General features: G+C 46.3%; 2 protein-coding genes and 2 long non-coding RNA genes across 4 annotated transcripts; all 4 read right to left on the bottom strand.

Moving 5' to 3' along the window:
• Positions 1-1,322: 1,322 nt before the first annotated feature.
• On the bottom strand, positions 1,323-3,271 carry LOC146753411 (rho GTPase-activating protein 32-like). The gene is made up of 4 exons (XM_085530491.1): positions 3,144-3,271; positions 2,463-2,661; positions 1,956-2,101; positions 1,323-1,848 (listed from the first exon to the last, which is right to left on the bottom strand). The coding sequence occupies exons 1-4, from the start codon at positions 3,235-3,237 to the stop codon at positions 1,427-1,429; spliced, it is 861 nt and encodes a 286-aa protein (XP_085386617.1). The 5' UTR covers positions 3,238-3,271; the 3' UTR covers positions 1,323-1,426.
• A 29-nt stretch (positions 3,272-3,300) lies between these two features.
• LOC146753410 (rho GTPase-activating protein 32-like) lies at positions 3,301-8,472 on the bottom strand. Its single transcript, XM_085530492.1, has 9 exons — positions 8,004-8,472; positions 6,907-6,979; positions 6,239-6,779; positions 5,954-6,031; positions 5,688-5,769; positions 5,070-5,213; positions 4,538-4,640; positions 4,252-4,384; positions 3,301-3,852 (listed from the first exon to the last, which is right to left on the bottom strand). Exons 3-9 carry the CDS (start codon positions 6,350-6,352, stop codon positions 3,745-3,747), a joined length of 762 nt encoding a protein of 253 aa, XP_085386618.1. The 5' UTR covers positions 6,353-6,779; positions 6,907-6,979; positions 8,004-8,472; the 3' UTR covers positions 3,301-3,744.
• Positions 8,473-8,549: 77 nt separating this feature from the next.
• On the bottom strand, positions 8,550-18,430 carry LOC146753409 (uncharacterized). Its single transcript, XR_014939957.1, has 7 exons — positions 17,577-18,430; positions 16,211-16,301; positions 13,004-13,270; positions 12,527-12,793; positions 11,268-11,537; positions 10,365-10,631; positions 8,550-9,292 (listed from the first exon to the last, which is right to left on the bottom strand). It is a non-coding gene; the product is annotated as an uncharacterized LOC146753409 (long non-coding RNA).
• An 18-nt stretch (positions 18,431-18,448) lies between these two features.
• LOC146753408 (uncharacterized) lies at positions 18,449-20,263 on the bottom strand. Its single transcript, XR_014939958.1, has 3 exons — positions 20,106-20,263; positions 19,220-19,522; positions 18,449-18,813 (listed from the first exon to the last, which is right to left on the bottom strand). It is a non-coding gene; the product is annotated as an uncharacterized LOC146753408 (long non-coding RNA).
• Between the last annotated feature and the right edge of the window lie 1,332 nt (positions 20,264-21,595).

Below are 21,595 nucleotides of genomic sequence, written 5' to 3'. Positions count from 1 at the left end.
TCCTTAAGAGACCATAAAAGCAAGCGATGAAATCGCTAACTACTGTGACATACCAGGTACCACATCTGATTGCTGTGGAACATAACAAGCACATATGGGACAGTACACAATTCAACATCAACTCAGCAATGACTGACATCACTCCCATAGAAATTCTGAAACAGAGCTGTGAAAACTGAAAAGTAAAACATTCAGCATTTTCATTGGCATTTTGGTAAAGTTGCTGTAATAAAGTAATAATAATGTAATGTAATGTAATAATGCAATAACTTCCTCCATTTTAAAGCCAGAGAATCCTGCCCTCTGAACAACGAGGAACAAGATTTGTGGTGCTCTGTTAAACTTTTTCCAGCTCTACAGCATCTTTCAAAAGGCAATGGGACCAGTAGGCTGCATTCCTATGTACCATCCCACCTGCCCCCGTGTTCTAGGGAACTCCACAACTCCAACAGAAGATATTATCATAGTTAAATGCCTTTTGGCTTACCCCTGAAGTAACCTTCTCCATGATTTTTATTGCAACTTTTTCACCAGTAAGAAGATGCCGCCCGAGTTTTACCTTTGCAAAACCACCTACAAGTCAAAACACAGATGCTTAAAGTTGAGTGTGAATTCTTCTCTAATATAATATTACAGGTAAAGCAGAGTACCTAGCATACACTGTGTGTAATGCTTCAATTAGAGGAAGAGGTAATCAGCACCATCAATTTCCAACTGGTTTCAAAAATCCAATTTCATGTTTATACAAATGAAACCTGACTTAGAGAACTGACAAGAGCTGTCAATCTATTCTCAGATTAATTCTAGAGTGGTGAGACAGACTGTTAGGCGTGCTGTTTCTGTACAAAGATGACACTCACCCGTTCCAACTGTTTCATGGAATTCCTAGTACTGGAGAATTTCCTCGTAGTCACTGACAGACATCCTGAAATGTGCAAGAACTGAAGATCCTCCAAGCACGTGCAATGAGGAAGTGCCAGCAGTGTTCACATCCTACTTAGGACATATTCTTAGAGGCAGAAGGGACACTCGTGGCAGATCCAGCAATGCTCATCTTCTCACCAACGTGCATCCCCCTCTCACCCAGCAACAACAAAACACAGTGCATGAAGCTGGCTTCACTTAGGTTAACAATATGGAACATCCCTCAGGGCTTTGTGCCACAGAGCAGTAGCAGGGCTGGACTACAGCTTTAGGAAGCAGTGGAATCCTTTCCCTGTATGGTTACAGTGTCCCTGCACACACCCCACAGCCAGAGCGTTGCAAGCTGAGCTGCCTTGATGTTTCTTGCATTCATCCCAATCTCTGCGAATGAAGACTCATAATTCAATCAAGGCGTTGATTGAGCACAATCGTGCCTTTATTCAATAGGAGAAAGGAGGGGGCGTGAGGTCTAAAGGAAAGATGGGACTCATCCTCTCTTGTCTCATGAGAGTGGCTCAGAGACCGTGCTGTTGCCTGGAGCCTGGGACTGGTGGTTTGATTCTATGCCCCCCTCCGAGATGCTCGGCTTCTCCTCTATGTCTCTGACCTGAGCCTGCATGGAGGTGTTGCTTTCTGGGCGCTCGGGCACTGCTTGGGCTGGGCTGTCCTCAAAAGGCTCTGGGTCACAGTCCCGGCTGGTGCCTGTGGTGTCTGGCAGGCTCAGGTCAGCAGCTTCAGGAGGGATGGGGTGAATGAGAGCTTGCACGATGATGATGTTCTTCTCTCCGTCACTGCTGTCATATTGAAGGCTGTCATTTGAACTGAAGCATCCTGTGCTTCCCATGAGCTCTCCATTGAGGGAAGCACAGGATGCGGCATCATCAAATGCCCTGTGTCCTCGGGTTACAGAAGGGCTGGAGTCACCTAGGAAGGAGTAGATGCACAGTGGTTAGTGTCGAACATTCGCAAGTTGAATCATGAAGCTGTGTTGCTGACAAGCAGTGTTTTGAAAGCTGGATTTGCACCCTTACCTTCCAGGACAAAGACTTCAACTTCGGAGGGCTCCCTGGCGCTGCTCTGCAGTTGGTGTTCGGCCACAGGGGATGGTGTGCCCAGGCAGAAACAGGAACACCAACTGCCAGCTGGTGACTCTGCCCTCTTACTGGGAGAACTTGGTCTGCAGAGAGAAAACAGAGCATGCTGTCAGTCGTGGTGCAGGGTGAGGGAAGAGCTGCAACGAACCCTTGCCAACAGTTCCCTATTCCTGGCACTGCCTGCTTTCTTCTGAAACACAGCTTAGAAACGCGCTCTGTTTCGAACAGCAGAGGATGCTTCCATTCCTACAGCTCAGCCCTCAAGTACTGTTGGCTAAATTCCTCCCAACCATGTCAATCAAGATGCAGAGCATGTGAGCAAAGGCTCCACAGCCGGACAGGACAGGAGCTGGCAGGCTCATATATATATAACAAGCAAAAAATAAACCAATAAAACCCACCAAACCAATGATGATAGGGGCTGGAAAAAGAATTCCTCTTTACCTTTCAGATAGAAAATCAATGACGGTATGGAATCTGCCCAGTACAGCTGCGGGGCCTTCCTCAACCACTATGTCACTGCTCCGTGTCGCGGTGGGAGAGCTGCTCTGGCCGCTTCTCTGGGCCTGTGCCTCCTGCACGGTGAGCAGCTTTGTGGCAGGAGGCACCCACACAGACTTCGGCCCGGCCAGAGAACAGTGCCCTGCAAGGGAAAACCACAGGTAAGACGGAGGATCAGAAAGCAGCAGCACTGCCATCACAGTTCTGCATTTCTCTCAGACTTGCTTATCCGAGACACTGGAAGAAGAGGATGTCAAAATAACCATGTGCTCAGGGGTATGCTCATGGCAAATGACAGCCATAATTAAGAGCAGCTCTTGGTATCAAAACAGGCAAACAAAAACCCTATAAAAACTAGGGGACAGGGTTCTCAGAAAGCTTTGCTGCCACATTTCAATTAAGCTTCACCTGCTTGCAAAACATCTTAACGGCAGTGACGGTTTTCTCAATGTAAGGTTTGGGATTGGACACTTTGAGGATCCAGCAACGGGGCACCATATTCTAATCTAAGCCCAGAAGCCTGTTGTCTCCTCAACAGTTAGAGCATTTTCAAAGGTCTTCGAGAAGACCTGGATTGGATCAAGGTGTCAGATCAACATCAAGGTAATGGAGGAAGGCGCTCACCCTCTCCCACGGCTGGTGTGGACTTGGAGCAGAAGATGACATCTGCGTGGGTGATGAGGAATTCCACCACAGCTGACTGGGTCTGCAGCTCCATGCAGGCAGCTTCTCCACTTGTGCAAGCAGATGGGCTCGGCTGGGATCTGAAGAAAAGGCAGATCTTACAAGTCATTTCCCAAAGTCTGAAATTCTGTAGCCAAAAACTGTCAAATTGGGCTCTAAAGGCTTCCACAGTGGGCAAACAGCGATGCCACTGACAAAATTCTCCTGGATGATCAGGGACACAGCAGTCCCAGTTAAACAAGTGAGTACAAACTGTCATCTAGAAATTGTGCCCCTGGGGCTGGGGGAGAGTAGAAGTAAGCAGCATGTTGAAATGGAAAAAGAAGTTTACCTTAAGAGGTTTGGAGCCCACACTATCGCTAAGTTCTTAGCGTCCATGTTGGTGACGGAGCAGTTCGCAGCCAGAGATGTCAGATGTCTCATCAGGTATTCCAGCGTCCTGGAAAACAAGAGAGGCAGATGTTCAGCATCAGAAAGCAAGCCGTGCTGCAGTGCACTTCAGAATAGCATCATCGCCCTCTGAAAGGCAGCAGGGCTGAGCTCAGCAGACCGAGTGCAGCACTGACCTGTAGTGAGGAGCGGGCAGCTGCTGGATGGCGTCCTGCATTCTCAGCACCCGCTCCTCCTCTGTGGCAGCGCAAACAGCGTCCTGGAAAAAGGCAGGAAGGGATTCAGACACCAGTCAGGCTGGAGAGCTGCCACAGGTTTGGGAACCATGGGGACAGCGCGCTGATGGTCAGCACCGAGGCAGACTCGATGCCTTCCAAGAGGCATCAGGGGAACACAGCAGCACGCAGCCTGTGCCACCAAGGCCAAGCAGTGCAAGCTATGGGGGGCTTTACTGCCTGATTGTGCAGTGCAGCTCCTTGCAGCAGGCATTCATCTCCAAGTCCACTTTGCTATTAACCCCATTCTACCAATAGTTGGGGAACATGCCTCATGGGGCTAACAGAAAGAAGACCTCAGAGCTGGGGCACTGCTGCAACCACTAGCCAGGATGCCCAGGGAACAGGTACGTGTCATTTCCAAGACATTGCCCTGAGCTTACCGAGAACTTGTCATACAGCTGGTTGGTCAGGAGAGGGTTTGGGAGCTCCCTGAAGTACAACTTGCACAGGGAGCTCACGCTGTGAAGTTCTCGGACGCTGAGCTCGGGAACCTGCTCCGTATCGAATTCATGGCTGCAGAGAAGGACACAGAATTGGGCAGAGGGCTTTGAGAAAACAAGTCCAAAGCCACACAGAATACAGCTAAGAAAAGAAATGGGTTCCTCTGAACACCCTCAGCATGACATGTGCCCCTACTGACAGCTGTGTCAGTCACAGCACTCTTACCGTAGTCGCTGGATCCTCGACGCCACGCCGGACAGGCGGTATATCCCCTGGACTACGCCATGCTGCTCAATGAATTCTGAGCAGCTCTGGAGGACCTGGGGGACTACAGAACAAGAGCCAGCGGTTAGCTCAGCTTCTTACTCAAGTCCTGGTTCAGGCCGTGACCTTCGCATATCCCATCCACTAAGCCCCGCTGAGCTAACGCTTGCTTCCTCCTTAGAGGTGAAAGCTGGCAGAGACAGCTGTGAGGAAACTGCACAGAGACGTGTTCTTGGCTTTCCAGAAATGCTACGACCTATCAACAGCCTGGAGAAAGTAATTCTGGCAAAGCCACAGACACTGCAAGTTCCATCACAGCTCCCTCAAGAATTGAGGAACCCAATCTCACGACCAGAAGAGCTAGGAAAAGGATGCAGGATGCTCTCTTTGGCCAGAAGGCTTCCTACGTTTTCAGGCTGAAAAAATTGCTGGCTATGATCTCCCTTTCATCTTTAGATGCCCAATGGAGGAAGATCTCAGGACTGTTCCTTACCATCACGCCCAGAGCGCAGAAGGTGCTCCCCCAGGTCACACCCAAACACCCCTTCCTTCGTTGGCTCTGGCTCCGTCGCTCTCCTGGGGCGGGCCTTCACCAAGGAACGAAGGAAGGTACTGAGCTTGCCCCGTTTCTTCGGCACTGTGCAACAAAACAAAGAAACCAGTTCATTTCAGGCTTGGATCGGTTGGACGAGGCCTAGCATAATGCATTCGACCGAGTACGTAACAACGGGAAGAACATTAACAACAAGGACACGCAAGAATTGTTTTCCCCATCCCTGCAACTGCCCAAGGCCAGGTCAGAAGGGGCCCCGGACAGCCTGCTCTCATCTCCAGCTAAATGCACAGGCTGGCGATCCAGACTGAGGCACGGGACTTGGAGCCTGAGGATCCTTTAGACCCCTTCCAATCCCAAGCCATTCAAGGAGGATTCTGCGACTTCCCCATGCCCAAGAATAAACACAGTGGGATTGGGCCAGATCTCTGCGAGTTCCGATGGAGCTTAATGCAGTCCTCTTGCTAAGCTTGCTCAACTCAGGTATTAACAAAACCCCTGAAAGCCACGTTCTAACCCCATTTTATTAATCCGCATTGTCAAATATAAAATACGTACCAGACTTTGGCAAGGAATTGACGGGGGACTCAGGAATTTTTCCGCTGATGAGTTCCACGCACTCACCAGGGAAAAACCCAACCTGTAAAAAGAACAAAAAGACAGATGGGCATTAGCCCGAGCCCAGAGCCAAAGGGAAGGTCCTCTGACACAGACACAGGGCAACCGTTTGCATCCAGAAGCCATCCTGTGCAGGCAGAGCAGCTCCAACCTGAGATTCTTGACTCTACTCAAGTTGAGCTCTCTAGTCGGAAACATGTGCCTACCTCAAAGCCACGCTTGCCTCTCCACCAGGGGCTCAGCTCCTTTGGTGGCATTGCAATAATGCTCACCATGTCTCCAACCTGCAAGAGATTGAAACATCAATCCCAGCTTCAGCACAGCTGGCAGGAAAGCACATCTCAAATAACTGCCTGATTCTGTGCTGCAGAATATCCTCAAGCTTGACAGCAAGGGAGACATCCTGAAGGAGTCTGAGAGTATTCCTGAGGCGTTCACACCCTACACTACTCTCCCATGCATGACAACAAGGAACTCCTGGAACTGCTTACCTCCAGGGAGAGCTCATCCAGCCCCTGGGCAACGTGGCTCTTGATAACATGGGCTGCCGCAATCGCTGGAACATTAAGAGATGACACCACATGCTCCAGCTGCGGCTTCCGCATGTTATCAGCCTGCAAAACAAAGCACAGGCCGTGGTCAGGAGCTGAGGACAAACCAGGAGGATTTCAAGGTGAGGAGCACATCTGCAGAGAAAGCTGCAGCAAATGCGCTCCGTCCTTATCAGGAGCCCTTCAGAAGGAGCTGCATGTCTCATCACAGTTATTTCCCATCCTGGCGTGCATTGCCAGGCCATGCAAAGATGCATCTCTCTCAACCCAGACTAATCAGCAATGGCACTGGCGCAGACAGCTGGCCAGGCCCTTTTTGGCCCATTCTTTCCTGCAGGAGAGTACATCTGCAGCTCCTTCTAATGGCTCAACACAGGGAACAAAGACTGGCCAGAGCTTCATACTGTACCTCCGTCGACGCCACCTCAGGCTCACGGCTGATCTCACTGCATGCAGCACCCATCACAGAAAGTGTGAACAGCTGGAACAGAGCAGAAACACACTTCTGTTTTCTCTATTCACACAGCACAGTATGGACAGAATTCTTCAGAGCTACCCGCGCATACCCTGCGGCAAAACCATGCGGGGGGACAAAACATGGCACGTACCTGGCAGTGAGATCACCTCAAGCTATCTGCAGCAGTTCCTTGTCGCTTTGCTCTGATGGAATGAGAGCTAAAGCTGCACCGAGGCAGTGGGCGGAGGGCAAGGAGAGGAGAGAGAAAAAGAGCAGGTCAGTGAGCAGGGCTAAGACAGTCATGGAATAAAGCACACAGCACAACCGTCCCATCCACTTGCTGCAAGACATGCTGAGTCTCAGGCTACGTGATGCCTGTCCACCCAGCAACTTTACAATGCTTCCACTACTGAGCAAAGACAATTTAAGAAGCACGGGACAGGTGCCAACTTTACTGATACCCCCTTTGGAACGAGTGTACCAGGGGAAAATTACATCTGATGGTCAAGAGTAAGCAATACGGTACTGTGAGCTCAAACAGCCAGCAGTTCTCAACACCTCACTGCCCACCCATCCATCCCACACCAGCTCAGCTTACCTACAAGCTGCTGCACACGATGGTGTGAAGAAAAAAACACTAAAGGAACTAACTAACGGAACTAACTAACTAAATGCACTAACTAACTAACGGCACTAACTAAAAAACAGAACTAACTAACAAACAGAACTAACTAACAACACTAACTAACTAACGGCACTAAAGGCACACGAACAACAAGACAACCTACCACTCCGACCACTAGCTCACCCACAAAGGAACACAGAACGCACCGCTCCTCCCCTCATTCCAGACGCTTATGACATCACCAACGGCCAACAGCCTGGTCCACCATGACCCCCCACAAGGCGGGGAGCCAAGACCACGTGGTCACATCTGATTCCAACACGGCACCACAACATTCCAGGACTCAGTGTGGGCTTGGAATTCTATCCTGGTGTGGCAGCGCAATGGGAGGTGTTAGGGCACAGCTGAAGAGCTGACAGACAACGGACGTTTCCAAAGGAGGGTGCCAGATTAACTCTCAGCATTCTCTTGTGGGGCTCTTAGGAATGCTTCAAACCCATTTTCACTGCCTAGCTCATTTCTAGAAAGTCCAGTTGAGAAATGCTCACTTTGTCTGGGGAACGCCTCTATGCATCATGAATTAAAAATAAAATAAAATGGGCACGCGACCCTATGAAACTTACCTCTCTGCTCTTGCTGTCAGCCAGACACCTCAGATGAGCATGACGTGTCCCTGCTCCTGAATGAAGATCCACCCAAGTCTGTGTTCCTCTCTGCTCCATCTCTGGGTCTAAAAGAAACACAGACAGAGATGATTACAAGATCCTTTGTGCAGACAAAAGACAAGGGTGCACACGAATTCTGTTTAGCAAGAAATACTACAGTCCCAATGGACTGCGGTGGTAGTACTTGAATCCTCATTTGGGGCTGGAGCTCAACAGGTCAACACATCAGAAATAACACAAAGTGCATCTGGAAGACGTGTCTCAAAGCCCAGAAAATCCAACACGGGAGGGGGCTGGACAGTGGACCACAAGTGTCCATTTCCATTGCAGCTCCCTGTAGAGAACAGCACCAATCAGCAGGCGTGAATCAATTCATTCACAAGCTGCACAATGACTCTGTTCTTTACATGATAAAGAAACACACAGAGATTCCTGACCAAAAAGTTGGGAGTTAATAACGACCAAAGAGGTTCCTGTTCCTACGCCTCATCCTCTCACCCCAACTCCTGGGTGATGCCCACAGGCTTCAAGTCAGCTCTCAAATCCATTGAACTCCAGTCACAGAACTCCATCAAAAAGGATGTCACACGTGTGACACTTACATACATTTTGCATCAGAAACAGTGATGCCAGCAGGAGCAGAGAGGTGACTGTCCCCCTGTACTCAGCACTGGTGAGGCCACAACTCGAATTCTGTGTCCAGTTTGTGGCCCCTCACTGCAAAAAAGACACTGAGGCTTTGGAACGTGTTCAAAGAAGGGCAACAAAGCTGGTGAGGGGTCTGGAGCACAATGGGGCCATATGAGGAGAGGCTGCAGGAGATGGGAATGTCCAGCCTGGAGAAGAGGTGGCTCAGGGGAGACCTCATTGCTCTCTATAACTTCCTGAAGGGAGGTTGCAGTGAGCTGGGGGTCGGCCTCTTCTCTCATGTCATTACTGATAGAACTAGAGGGAATGGTTTCAAGCTGTGGCAGGGGAGGTTCAGGCTGGACATTAGGAAATATTACTTCTCAGAAAGGGTGGCCAGGCACTGGAATGGACTGCCCAGGGAGGTGGTGGAGTCACCCACCCTGGGGGTGTTCAAGGAACGTCTGCAGAAATCCCTGCTGAAATCCTGACCTCTGCCACAGGTGGCTGAGTGACACAAAAGCTGTGTCCTTGGTTCCCGGCCTTACCTTCCCATGCCGTTCATCTTGCTCTGCAGCTCCTGCTCTGAATAGTCTTCTTATATTCCCATGTGATGTACCCTGAAATACATCATTTAGTGAGTCTGAACAAAACATAAGACATTAATTGGAACTGTGAAGAAATGTTTTTTGCACTTTACTTGGAGAATGTTCCATGCTATACCTTCTTTTCTCAATTGTAACACATGATTTTTTATAAAAATAAACATAGCAAGTCAGCTTTTCAGTGTGCACATTGATGAAACTTGGTGAAATACAACTTCAGAAAAAGGTAATTTGAAAATTTAAATATTCTTATCAGAATCTCTGCTATTAGTTACCGTTCCCATGTTCTGATTTGATGATGATTCTCTCAGAGCTGTTTTGTCACTCCCCACCTCAAATGCACTTCAAGTGCTTTAGGAGCATCACTGGAATTTTGAATAAACTCGATATATTTTAGCAAAGCTGCTACAGATGCATGACTGAAGTACTTTGGAAAAATTTAATCTTGATTGAACGCTGAACAGTGTTATTTAATTATAATCCAGGTAATTAAATTAATTAAACCAAGGGAATCACCTCCCAGTCAGTCAGCTCCCACCAGGGAAATCGCTTCCCTGCCAAGCAGATGCAACCAACACAAGCTGCTACATCACTCTAGGGCCCCACTGAATCTTCCCAAGGGGTCTCCAAAGGCTTCCCTGCTGACTTCTGGGAACCTGGGAACACTCACATGAAAGCCAGTGCCCCCTAATGTGCCCCAGAGGTGACTCAGGGCCCCGCAATTAGCTCTACAGACATCCAGACATGCCCCAGAGCAAGTATGTGTGCTGTAGGGAGCCCAAGAGACATTCCAGAGCAACATAGTACTCCTCAGTGTGCTCAAGGGTTCTTCACCTGTCTCTAAATATGCCCTACTGGACTTCGTTTTCTCTTCTGGAGCCTTCCTTAGTTCTCAGCTTTGCTTTCTCATGCCATTTATCATTCAGTTTAGAGATTATTTTAACTAAAATATTTTAATCCACCATATTTTCTGAAAACTAAGAATTGATCCCGCTCAAGGAAACAGAAGAGAAAAACATCACCCACAGGCTGCAGATATTTACCTCGACTTCTCTACATGCCATCCCCAGTGTGCTTTTCAACTCACCTTGCACAGTGACCCTGGCTTTTGTTTTAGAGTCCTCTGTCTCACAGGTGTACTCCCCGCTGGCCTTGGCAGTAGAGTCATGGATGATCAGAATGGCCCTCGTTCCCTCCTGCTGCAAGTCGTACTTCTGGCTTTTTCTGATTGCTTTGCCATCCTTGTACCACCTGATGTTCACATCTGGTTTCGACAGCTCACGGCTCAGGCTGATGTCCTGCCCTGCTGCTGCTGTCTTATCCTCCAGCTGTTTTGTTACCTCAGTAGGTTTTTCTGAAAGAAAACATGCTTTTTGAGTAACATACACTTAGGGTAGGATGCCTCTCTCAAAATACACGCATCTACATGCTGGAGATAAGTTAGAGAGGCACTTGCAGCAGAGGCCATCCTACAGCCAGCAGTAATCTGCAAAGTACAGACAATAGAATTCCAGGCACCATTTATTCTCTCTTAAATCTACCCCATTGAGTATGATGAACCATGACTGAAAACTGCCTCTTCCTTCTCTCCACTGATCACACTGGGAGCCTTGGATGATGCTCTCAGATGCACATGTTATTGATAGGAATTTGTTGTACAGCTAGATGATGTGAAGGCCATCCCTTCAGCTTATACTTAGATGATATTTGCCCCCACAGTTCCCTCAACAGATCATTCCTGATTTACTGGTAACGGAACAAGGTGTAGTGAGATGCCCATTGCCAACACTACCCCAGTGCTTTGGGTATTTCTCACATTTGTGTAAAATGGTTCCTCCTTTTACTTATTTTTAAGAGAAATTCTCAGTGCTTCAAGGTTCAAGTAGAAGGTTGCTATTCACTTTAACCATATTATGAGTTAGCTCTCATGACAATCTTATCAGAAGACAGCTGAAGGAATCAGACCCCAGAATCTCTCCCATCTCATTACCTTTCACAGACAGAGAGGCTCTGGAGGTAAGACCATGGGCAGTAAAAATGACTTCCCCAGCGTCAGTAGGAGTCACACTTTTGATAAGGAGAGTATATTTCCAACCCACGTTAGAAGCTTTAAATCGCCCACCACTTTTCACTCTGCTTCCATACAGTGTCGACTTTAACTCATCAATGCTTTCATGGGACAGAATGCATTCAAAAGTACAGTCTTCTCCCTCCTGGATTTCAGTGCTTTACAGCTGTTTGGTAATGCCAATATTCAGCTCTGGAAGATAAGAGAGAGGTTAGTATGAGGTTTATATGGAGAAAAGGCATTTGTGACTGACGTGAGTAGCAGTACTGGTAACTCAGGATTTGCAGAACATGGCTGCGTTCCTTACTGATGTATTCTCTAAGACATTCTCCACTCAGAATTACCAGAAAGCTATAAAAAAAAAGAGACATGAATCTCTTGGTTTGCTCTGGAAGAACTACAATTAGAGCAGCTCAGTCCATGGAGCAGAATGAAGATTCGATGAGGTACAGAGGGAAAAACCTAACAGAGAGGACAACTCTAGGATGCTGCGTGAGAAAAAGGGTTTTGCCTATGACAGGAAATTAAATGTTTCTATTAGCTAATTTGTTACCACCCTACCCCTACTGGTGTTCAAACCATTTCTCCATTTTAGGGATGTTCAGAAAGGAAACATTTCCAGGACATTCTTGATGTGTTTGGTGATTTTCATGGCAAAATGAGATACATTTACATCAAAAGCAATGGGAATTTTCCAGACATCACTGCCCTAAATTGCAGTAATACAGTATCCTTAGAATTGGAAGAGACCCTTAAAGGCCATCTAGCCCAGCTCCCCTGCAATAAACAGGGACATTCACAGCTAGATCGGGTTGCTCACAGCCTGATCATTAGTCATTCCAGAGGCAAAACACACATTGAATGATCTCTCCCTGCAGTCATAAATCCTTGGAGACAACAGCATTGACAATGCATGTTACTGAAGCAGTAAAAGAAATTGCTCTTGTAACTCTCCTTGTGTTAAGTAAAATGATGATAATAAGCAATGGAATGCTTTGGCAGGACACCAAAACCATCCTCCTTCGTTGATATCTGCTGCATTGGAACCTTCCACTGGAAGAAAGCCCCTGATGACTTGTCACCCCAGAGAGGTGAGCTTTAGAAGCAGGATTGCTGCACAATAGAATGAACTGCAGCTCCTTAGCATTTCTTACATCCAGGAGGTCTGTGATCAGACCCACCTATCACCTTCAGGCACGCGCTTTCTGACACCTTGTCTGACTTCACTGTCACTGTGCCAGCATCCTCAGCCTTAACCTGCTTCATTGTCAGTGTGCAGCAGTTGCCAACGTTCTTGATGTCATTGTAATTGTTGGTGTAAAGGAGGTTGCCATTCAGGAACCATTCCACGTTTTTGTCATCATGGGACAGCTCGCAGGAGAAGACAGCAGAGCTCTCTTCTTCAATTTCCACATCCTGCACGTGCTTCGTCACTTCTACATTGCGGGCTGTGGGGAAACAAGGTGAACTGTTACCACTGTTACTATAAATGATGTTGGGAAGCAGTTGAGTGGTTGGACTAGATGATCTCTGTGTAATCTTCTCAGTGAAGATTATACATTCATAAAGTTAGCAGGAGAGAATGTCAGAAATCAACCTCAAGAAGAGAAATCTGAGGTGAAATAGGACATGGAAGAGGCCACCCTCCCTGCTCATACCTTCAGCTGTCAGCGTGGCCTCAGTCTCTGCAATTCCTGCCTTGCACTTGTACACACCAGCATCATCGGGCTTCAGCTTCAGAATCTGGAGCTCTGCTGAATGCTTATCCCTCTTGATCCTGTACTTCTCAGAGGGTTTGATGGGCGTGTGGCCCTTGAACTGTTTCACAACCTTTGGAGAAGGCCTGAAGTCACAGGACAGGATGACAGAATGACGTTCCAAAGCTGTCTTGTCCTCCAACTTCCTGGTGATTTGTATATGGTAATCTGCAAAGCAGGGGTGGAAGAGAAGAAAGGATGAGGACAATTGGAAGAAGAGGAAAGTCTCTTGCGTCTATTCCATTCCATTTCATTTCATGTTCACAATGGTTCTGTGAACCACTCCAAAGATAAAACAAACGACTGCCTATAGGGAATGCCATTGACTACATTTCTATAAAGTAATACTGTATATTATCTACCAAATGCAAGGTCTAGCTCTTGTTCTGTGCTTATTAAATTGAGGCTTTTATTCAAATAAGAGTGAGTTGAAAATATAACAAGTACTTTAGGATGCTAACGGAGACTCTTACGCTGGGGACAACAGCAGATAAAAAGCCTGGAAGTTTCTTTCAGATGAAATCAATGACAAACTGCATCAAATTTACGTGCTACCAAACTTCTACTTGTCTAGTTCAGAAATACAATTAATTCCACCTGATTTGACTTCTTTGCTATAGCCAAGGACAAAACCTCAGCTCTGTAGATCTGAATACTAAGCACATCACAACTATTCAAACACATCTTTTACTGAGAGACAGCTGTCTCATTTAGTGTCCAACGACTTTGAACTGGAAATGGAGCAGACCCTCCAGACACACACACAATATTTCCAAGTCCCCAAAGAAGGAAGACTGTACGTTAGTTAATTCTTCATCTTCATGATGCAAACCAAGCCAGGATATGTTACCTGTGACGAGCAGATTGGCTGTGGATTTGGATTTGCCAATTGAGAACTGAATGGTGCCTGTCATATCAGTGGTGGTTTTCGATATATTCATGCGGTGGATGGTGCCTTCATGCTGCAGAATCAAGTTTCTGCCAGCCTGTAAGACTTCCCCACGTAGATACTACTTGGGAGGTTTCACAGAAGGAATGGATATCTTTTCCTTACACATATTTGCACAGAAAATAAGTAGGATTATGTTTTATTCTAAACCATTATCCATTTCTGAGTCATTTCTCACTTCAACACAGTCAATGCTTTATTGCCCTTGAACTTAAAGATAGACTTACTAGCTACAATGGAGCTCCCTGCAAACAGTTTTCATGGAAACCAGAATCTCATTTATTCTAAAACCTTTTAAGCAAAATTAAGGGTAGAAAAACAATAGAACTCAATGAATCTTTAAGGTCATTTAGTTCCAATCCCACTGCTATAGGCAGGGAAACCTCCCTCCAGACCAACTCTTCTCCTCAGGGTCAAGGCTACTCTCAAATCATTCTCCTCTAAGCCTGTGCCTGTGCTTGGGATTGCCCTGACCCAGGTGCAGGGCCTTGTAATTGGCCAAACTGAAGTTCATGAGGCTGCCAAGGGCCCACCTCTCCAGCCTGTCCAGGTCCCTCTGGGTAGCATCCCTTCCCTCTAGCACATCAACAGCACCGCTCAGCTTGGTGTCATCTGCAAACTTGCTGAGGCTGCATTTGATTCCACTGTCCATGTTGCCTACAAAAATGTTAAAGAACACTGGTCCCAACACCACCCTCCACCTGGACACTGAGCTATTGACTGCAACTCTCTGAGTGTGCCCATCCAGCCAGTTCCCTATCCTGCAACTGGTCCATCCATCAAAACCATTTTTCTCCACTTTGGTGACCAGGATGTCATGCAGGATGGGATCAAATGCTCTGCACAAGTCCAAGTAGATGATGTCAGTTGCTCTCCCATTATCCACTGATGCTGTTACTCCATCATGAAAGGCCACCCAGTTTGACAGGCATGGCTTGACCTTGATGAAGCCATATTGGTTACCACCAATCACCTCATCTTTATTTTCCAAACTATGCCAAGGAGAACTAGACAGAACTCTACAATGTCGTGTCACTACAAACCTGTCTGAACCATTGGCTTCTCTGCATGCTCATCACTAGTCTCTCCTTAGCTTGTGTGCCCACAATGTATGGGGAATGTCAGCCACAAATCTTACCTAGGGGACATCTTTGCTTCAAAATCCCTTGAACATCACACAATCCCTTTTAACTCTCCAGGTCTGCATTTATTTATGTCAGAATCAGACCATATTTCTGTGCTGCCATTTCCCTTTCCTTCTGAAGGGCCTGGATACAACTTGGATTAACCTCAGGAGCAGAGTTCCTGCATAAAACAGCCAGTACTGAAACAGCAACCCAACCTGGTTGCAGACTGAGAGAGAAAATGAGAGTTCACCACTTGTGAATAATGAGACTTCTCTTATTTCCCTGGGAAGTAATGCCCACTTTTTTACTTTGACGGAGCTCCTTCCCATCCTAGAAGGGAAAATGTCAAGTCAGATCTCCACGAGTCCTTCCATCTCTGCACTGAGCAAAGGGAGCCTTCAGATCTATGCTTAATTCACCCACTCCCCTAGAATTAATGGAACTGTGCTTACTGGAACATATGCTGAAGCTTAAGCACAGTGCAGTGTTTTCAACATGTAGGAACAGCTATAGAACATGCATAAATTCTGGCTGACCTATGACAGCTTAAAGCACTGCGGAGGACTGTTAACAAGCTCGTTTGGACATCACCTTGAATAAATGACGTTATCCCCAAGTAAGGGAAGGAACAGCTGAGCACCGGGGAGGTACACAAAGTGCCAGAGCAAATTCTCACACTGTCAGGTGCAAAGAAAACTGAGATTTCACCCTAAAACCCAGTTCACAACAAGGCTACAAAATCCTGGCTGAGAATTTCTCTGTTAGAGTTGAAGCTCAAGACTCTACACCAACCAACAATATTTTGTGCAGCAAGACCTCAGGAGTTCACAAGAAACCCAAAACAAACTTCAATTTCAACTTGATAAATGAACTCAGGACATCATAACAAAGAGTGCTGATCTGGGCAAGTAAAAGAGCATAAAGAAAAGAGAGCAGTGCAAAAGCTCAGACTCGCATCCCTTGGAAGTGAAATTAAAGGCTCTCATTCATTTCCAGAGAAGTCAGAAAGGAAAATACCATTACATGCCATACCTTGAACCACTTGACGTCCACGTTGAGCTTGGACAGCTGAGACTCAATTCTTTCAGCACCTGCTCCTGGTTTATAAACACAGGTTTTGGCTCTGAGGGAAGAAAAGAGAAAGTATTGACTGAGGGACTGAAATGAGACCATCTTGCAGGTTTGTATCTACAGGTTCGAACAGGTTTAGGTTACCACTTGTGCCCAAACCAATAGCCTTCACTAGAGAATATCAGCTCTTCTGTTGAAACAAAGTGTCAAATCTAGGCAAGAAAGAACCGAGGAACTGAAGGAACCAAGAGGGTCCTTGAACACCAGTCCCATGGTTGCAAGTCACTATGCAAACACATTGAACCCAAAAGAACATCTGTCCTGCAGGCAACCAAAACCTGAGTTCCTTTTACTTAAGACCCACTGTGAAACATCAAAACACATAAACATGTGATAGTTACCCCTGGGCAGCCTGTGCCAGTTAATTCTGGGGGCAGACCTGCCAGTATGAAATATTATGCTAACATGACAAAGAGAGAGAAGAAAAGCAAAATTAAGACTAGCTGACAAGCCTTGGCAGGAAGTTCTGCTCTCCATCAATTTAGTCCCATTATTCAATTCTCTTTGGAGCTGTCTCCATGCCTCTCTGGAGTTTGTTCTTTGAGAAGAAGCAATTAAGTAAGCTCTCCAGAGTCAAACATACACTGCTCAAGGGCTTTGTTGTTTCTCCATGGACCAACAAGTGTGACAAGCCAGCAGAATATGATGAAGAGCCTCATGCATACTCAATGTAAAAAAAAAAAAAAGGCAATTGTTGCTGGGAAGAAGGTGCATTTGCATTTGTGTCATCTGCAGAGGGTACTGCAGAAATGGAAAGTCTTCCACTGGAGCAAACTAAGGGCTCTCATTTATTGCAATCAAGGCCCAGCGTGTGGATCTCAGAGATCGGACCTACACCCTGCAGCAAAACAGAGACCTGCGTGGGAAAGTTCAGTTTCTCTCTACATCTGTGACAGAAAAAGCCCACCATGGAATGACAGCTAAGGAAACATCCCTGTGACTCTTCACAGGTCTCTTCTACATTTGGGATCACTGCTACAAAAAGAGCTGTTGACTTCATCTCTCGTGGCCACCCTGAGAGAAGAGCAGGAAGGCTGGGATGCTCTTTTTCCTATCTTTCCCTTGACTTCCTCTATATCTTAGGGACGAATCACAGGACAGAACACAGAAATCAAATGGCTCTACAAAGCAGATTGGCCAGTTCAAGTCAAAACAGCCACTGAAAACACCCCAGATGCTGTCTGACAACAGCTGGACTGTCGGGGAGTCAGGTGAATGCAGTCTGCTGGCCCTGGGCAGGAAGAGGACAGCCCAGACTGTCACATACCTTTCACTGAAAGCTGATAGAGCATTTTATCCCCCTTACAGATGCACTAACAACTTCCAGCATCATCCATTGAGACACTGTGAATTTTCAGGGTGTGTCTCTTCCCCACAATGTGCAGTTCATAATTTTCACTGGCCTTGAGCTCCTTCCCATCCTTCATCCACTCCACAGTAGCGCCTGTGTCTGAAAGCTCAGCCTGCAGTTTGGCTTCCTCACGCAGCCCAGCGGAGATCTTTTCTACATCTTTGCTCTTATTGGTAAATCTCACTGCAGCACCTGTCAGGAGCAAAGGCCTCGTTATTTCAATTGATATCAGGCTAACGTGGTCAATGTTTGCTGCAACATCTCTGAAAAAGTATCACCTTCTGTTCCTGCACTCATCATTGTGTCAGTGCTGAGCAATTCAAGATATTTCATTTGGTCTTCTTGCAGGATTTACTAAGTAAAACTCAACCAAACATCTCCTGCTACTGATTAAGAATGCTCTAAACATGCTTCTGCAGAGGTTTCCACCCAGTGACAAACAGTTCCTCCCATCATGAATGTTTATTTGTTCTATTTGGTCATGCAAAGCTGATTCATAGAGATATTATTGGAATGATTGCTCCCCTACTTCTAAACTATTCCAGTGCAATCAGAAAGGCTGTCTGAACCTGGAGCTGAAAGTACTGCTCTATGGTGATGCAGTGGTAAACCTGCTGACTGAATGCACTGGCCAATAGCTGTGAACTGCTGACATACATCAGCTGGCATGAAGCAATCTGGTTCAGATACCAAGCAGCTGGGTAGATTGGCTTACCCTACACTCAGTGCTATCATGTTTAGGTCATTACCAGGACTCACGTCAGTCCATGGGATGCAATTTCAGGTATTTGGTACAGACAGTGAATGCCTGCAGCCCCAGTTCTAATCATCAGATCACAGCAACTATGCCTTGACTGTAAGAGGAAAGGAGAAGGATCAAAGCAAATATCTCTCACTCTCATCTTGGTGATGACACCAACATTTTTGGCAACAAATTTCACTTCTGCTCCACCATCATTCTTGGTGATGTTCTTTATGATTAGGCTGTGAGTAGTTTGGGTTCTCTTGATGATGCAGGTCTCGCTTTCCTGTAAGACTTTACCACTGAGGTACCAAGTGCCACAACATTTTGTAAGGTCAATAGTAAACATGGCATCCCCTCCAGGTACAGCTTCACCAGTTGTTAGGGGGGATTTCACAGCCAGGACTGGTTCTGAGGAAGAACAACATGGATGTCTTAATGCTCTTTAGATGCAAGTCTGGTATCTCATTTAGAGTTGGAAGATTAAATCATTTTTAAAAGGTACATTTCTACTTCTCCCTTTGCATGAGTGCTGGAAGAAGCACTTCTATGCTTAAGATCTATTACAGAAAGTTCTGCCTCTTGCACATGTGAGATATCAAAAGATAAGGATATTCATGTCTCTGTCACAAAAACAGAACTTTTATCATTTTAGTGGTAGCTGGAGGTTGATAGGAGATAGGAGAACTAGGAATAAAGGAAAGCCTTTGGTGTGTTAATGCTCTACTATCTTTACAGTCAAAGGAAACATCTTAAGGGAACCAACACAGCTGCTCAGCTCACACTGACCCATTTCCATTGGGGTTTTTGTGCTTACCAAGGTGCACGCTCCCTGGGAATTCCAGAGACAGGCTCTGTCCATGCGCATTGACTGCAGACACTCGGAACTGATCATCAGCCTCTTCAGACAGATTGCTCACCGTGAACTCTGGGACGGGGACATGAGACTCGTGGCACCTCACCCACGTGAAGCCAGTTAGTTCCTTACATTCCACAATGTAGCCATCGATTGGAATGGGGCGGAGCATCTTCAGAGGGGACCATGCCAGCGTCACTGAGGTTTCTGTTCTATTTTTCACCACGGGGTCAGCTGGGGGCTGGGTGGGAGGTTTTCTGGAAGCTGAGCAGAAATAAATACAGAAATATTAGAATAAGGTCATGTAGGCTGGAAAAGACCTTCAAGATCAGCAGACTCAACTTTCAGCATGACCTACTGAGTCCCACCATTAACTACTGTGCTACCTGAGGACATACATGACAAGCTTATTCCTGCAGGTATTTGCATAGAGAATATATTCACCCTCTGGTTGCTTTGGAACATTTTAGAGGTTAAAATCCCATCAGACTTTTTCACTGTGTGCAGCCACTGATACAGGCAGGAGGCTGGGAATTACCTGACGGGCTCTAGTTACAGACTACTGACAAAGTAAAGGATTGAGTTCATTTCATTTTGGCCATCAGAAAGTTTGGTGTCTGGTTTAAGTCACACATCTAGAATCCAATTATAATCATATGGAGAACAGCGCATTCAGGAGAACTCATCTCATCCTAATAAACCTGAATGAAATCACAGAATCATAGGATCACAGGAGGGCTTGGGTTGGAAGAAACCTTCAAGATCATTAAGTGCTAGATGCCAAAGGTCCCACTAACATAGCATGAAGCCGAAAGCTAGACACTGGAATCAGATCTCCTGACCTTACCATCAGAAACTGAGATGTCATATTTTGCTCAGAGGTGCCTGCTTGTAGGAGGGACAGCTTCCGAGCTTTTTCTGCTCCAGGAACCAGCTCCAGCTTCAGAATTTAAACAGCAGTCAGAAATTAAACTGAGCTTTGTCACCTATATCAAATAGAAGGAGTGGTTGGGTGGTACAGCTTTCCAAATAACTTAGAAACTGTCACAACAATCAGATGCCGACCTTTTCTTTTTGAACTTGTTAATACATAGAGCTTAATAGCATCAGAATGCCCCAAGCACTTCAGATAACATGACAGCTGTAAACCCTTCTTTCAGGATTCCTTTGTTTAACCACTGAGTAACTGTAATTCAGTGGTGCTGGTGGGAGAAGGGAAGTCCTAATCTTCCCAGATGGTGAATAGAGTTGATGTTCACATGCAGACTGGTGCTGCAGCAGAGCCAGAAACCACTCATTTGGGAAACACAGCACCAAGAAAATAATGGGAATAGCTTCATAAAATCAGGCAGCTTCACCCAAATTTCATGTCAGGTCCATTATTCTTCATATTTTCAGGAAGAGAGGTATTCCCTTTTTCTTGTAGTTTTATTTTCTTTTCCTTTCATGCAAGCAACTTTGTAGCTTACAAACTGTTTTCTAATCACCTCCTGGCGTGGACAAATCACACAGGTTTGACTTCATGTTTTACATAGTTAGCATTTTATATTTGTTCCAGTATGGAACTGTACAGTCATAGAATGGCCTGGGTTGAAAAGGATCTCAAAGATCATCCAGTTCCAACCCCCTGCTATGTGCAGGGTCGCCAACCACCAGACCAGGCTGCCCAGAGCCACAATCCAGCCTTTCCTCATAGGAGAGCTGCTCCAACCCTCTGATCATCACAGTGGCCCCTCCTCTGGACCCACCCCAACAGCACCACAACCTTATTGTCCACAGAAAGCATATAACCCTCATTCAATTGCCCTTCCACTCAGCTTAGAGCACTACTAAAACCAGCATCTTCACCTTAGCTCATCACACTGCTGCAGTTCCTTTTACAAGGATTTCACTGGCAAAAATGAAATCAAAGCCGTCACAAGGGATTTAGCACAGTTACGTGTTACTGGCTACGAGAGCTGTCAGCACAGTCACCTGTCAGGCTTTGCTGCTGTTCTCTTTATGTAGAAGCACAACAAGGTTCAGACACCTCACAGTGCAATTCTCACTTGGACTGTAAAGAAAAAGGAGGCTTGAAAAGCAGTGTGTGGAAAACAAAGAAACAAGAATTAGAACAACAGTGGGGCCATGGCACTTGTAGGAATTGCTCCGCCTTTAACAGCAGAGCGATTCAAGAAGGATGAGGGCATTCCAAAACAGACCAGCTTGGACAGATTAACAACTGCAAGTAGTGGGTTCCAAAATTCCAGACATGAAATCAAAGCTGGAAAAACTCTTCACATTTTCATCTCTCAGTTTTTAGTACATTGTGCATTACAGTGCAAACAAGTCTTCACA

The sequence above is a fragment of the Coturnix japonica genome, chromosome Z (genome assembly GCF_054131305.1).
Source record: "Coturnix japonica strain WE chromosome Z, WE-NBRP24, whole genome shotgun sequence".
Taxonomy (NCBI): Eukaryota; Metazoa; Chordata; class Aves; order Galliformes; family Phasianidae; genus Coturnix; species Coturnix japonica.
The sequence above is the reverse complement of the archived record's forward strand: the minus strand, read 5'-3'. Positions and strand labels throughout refer to the sequence as shown.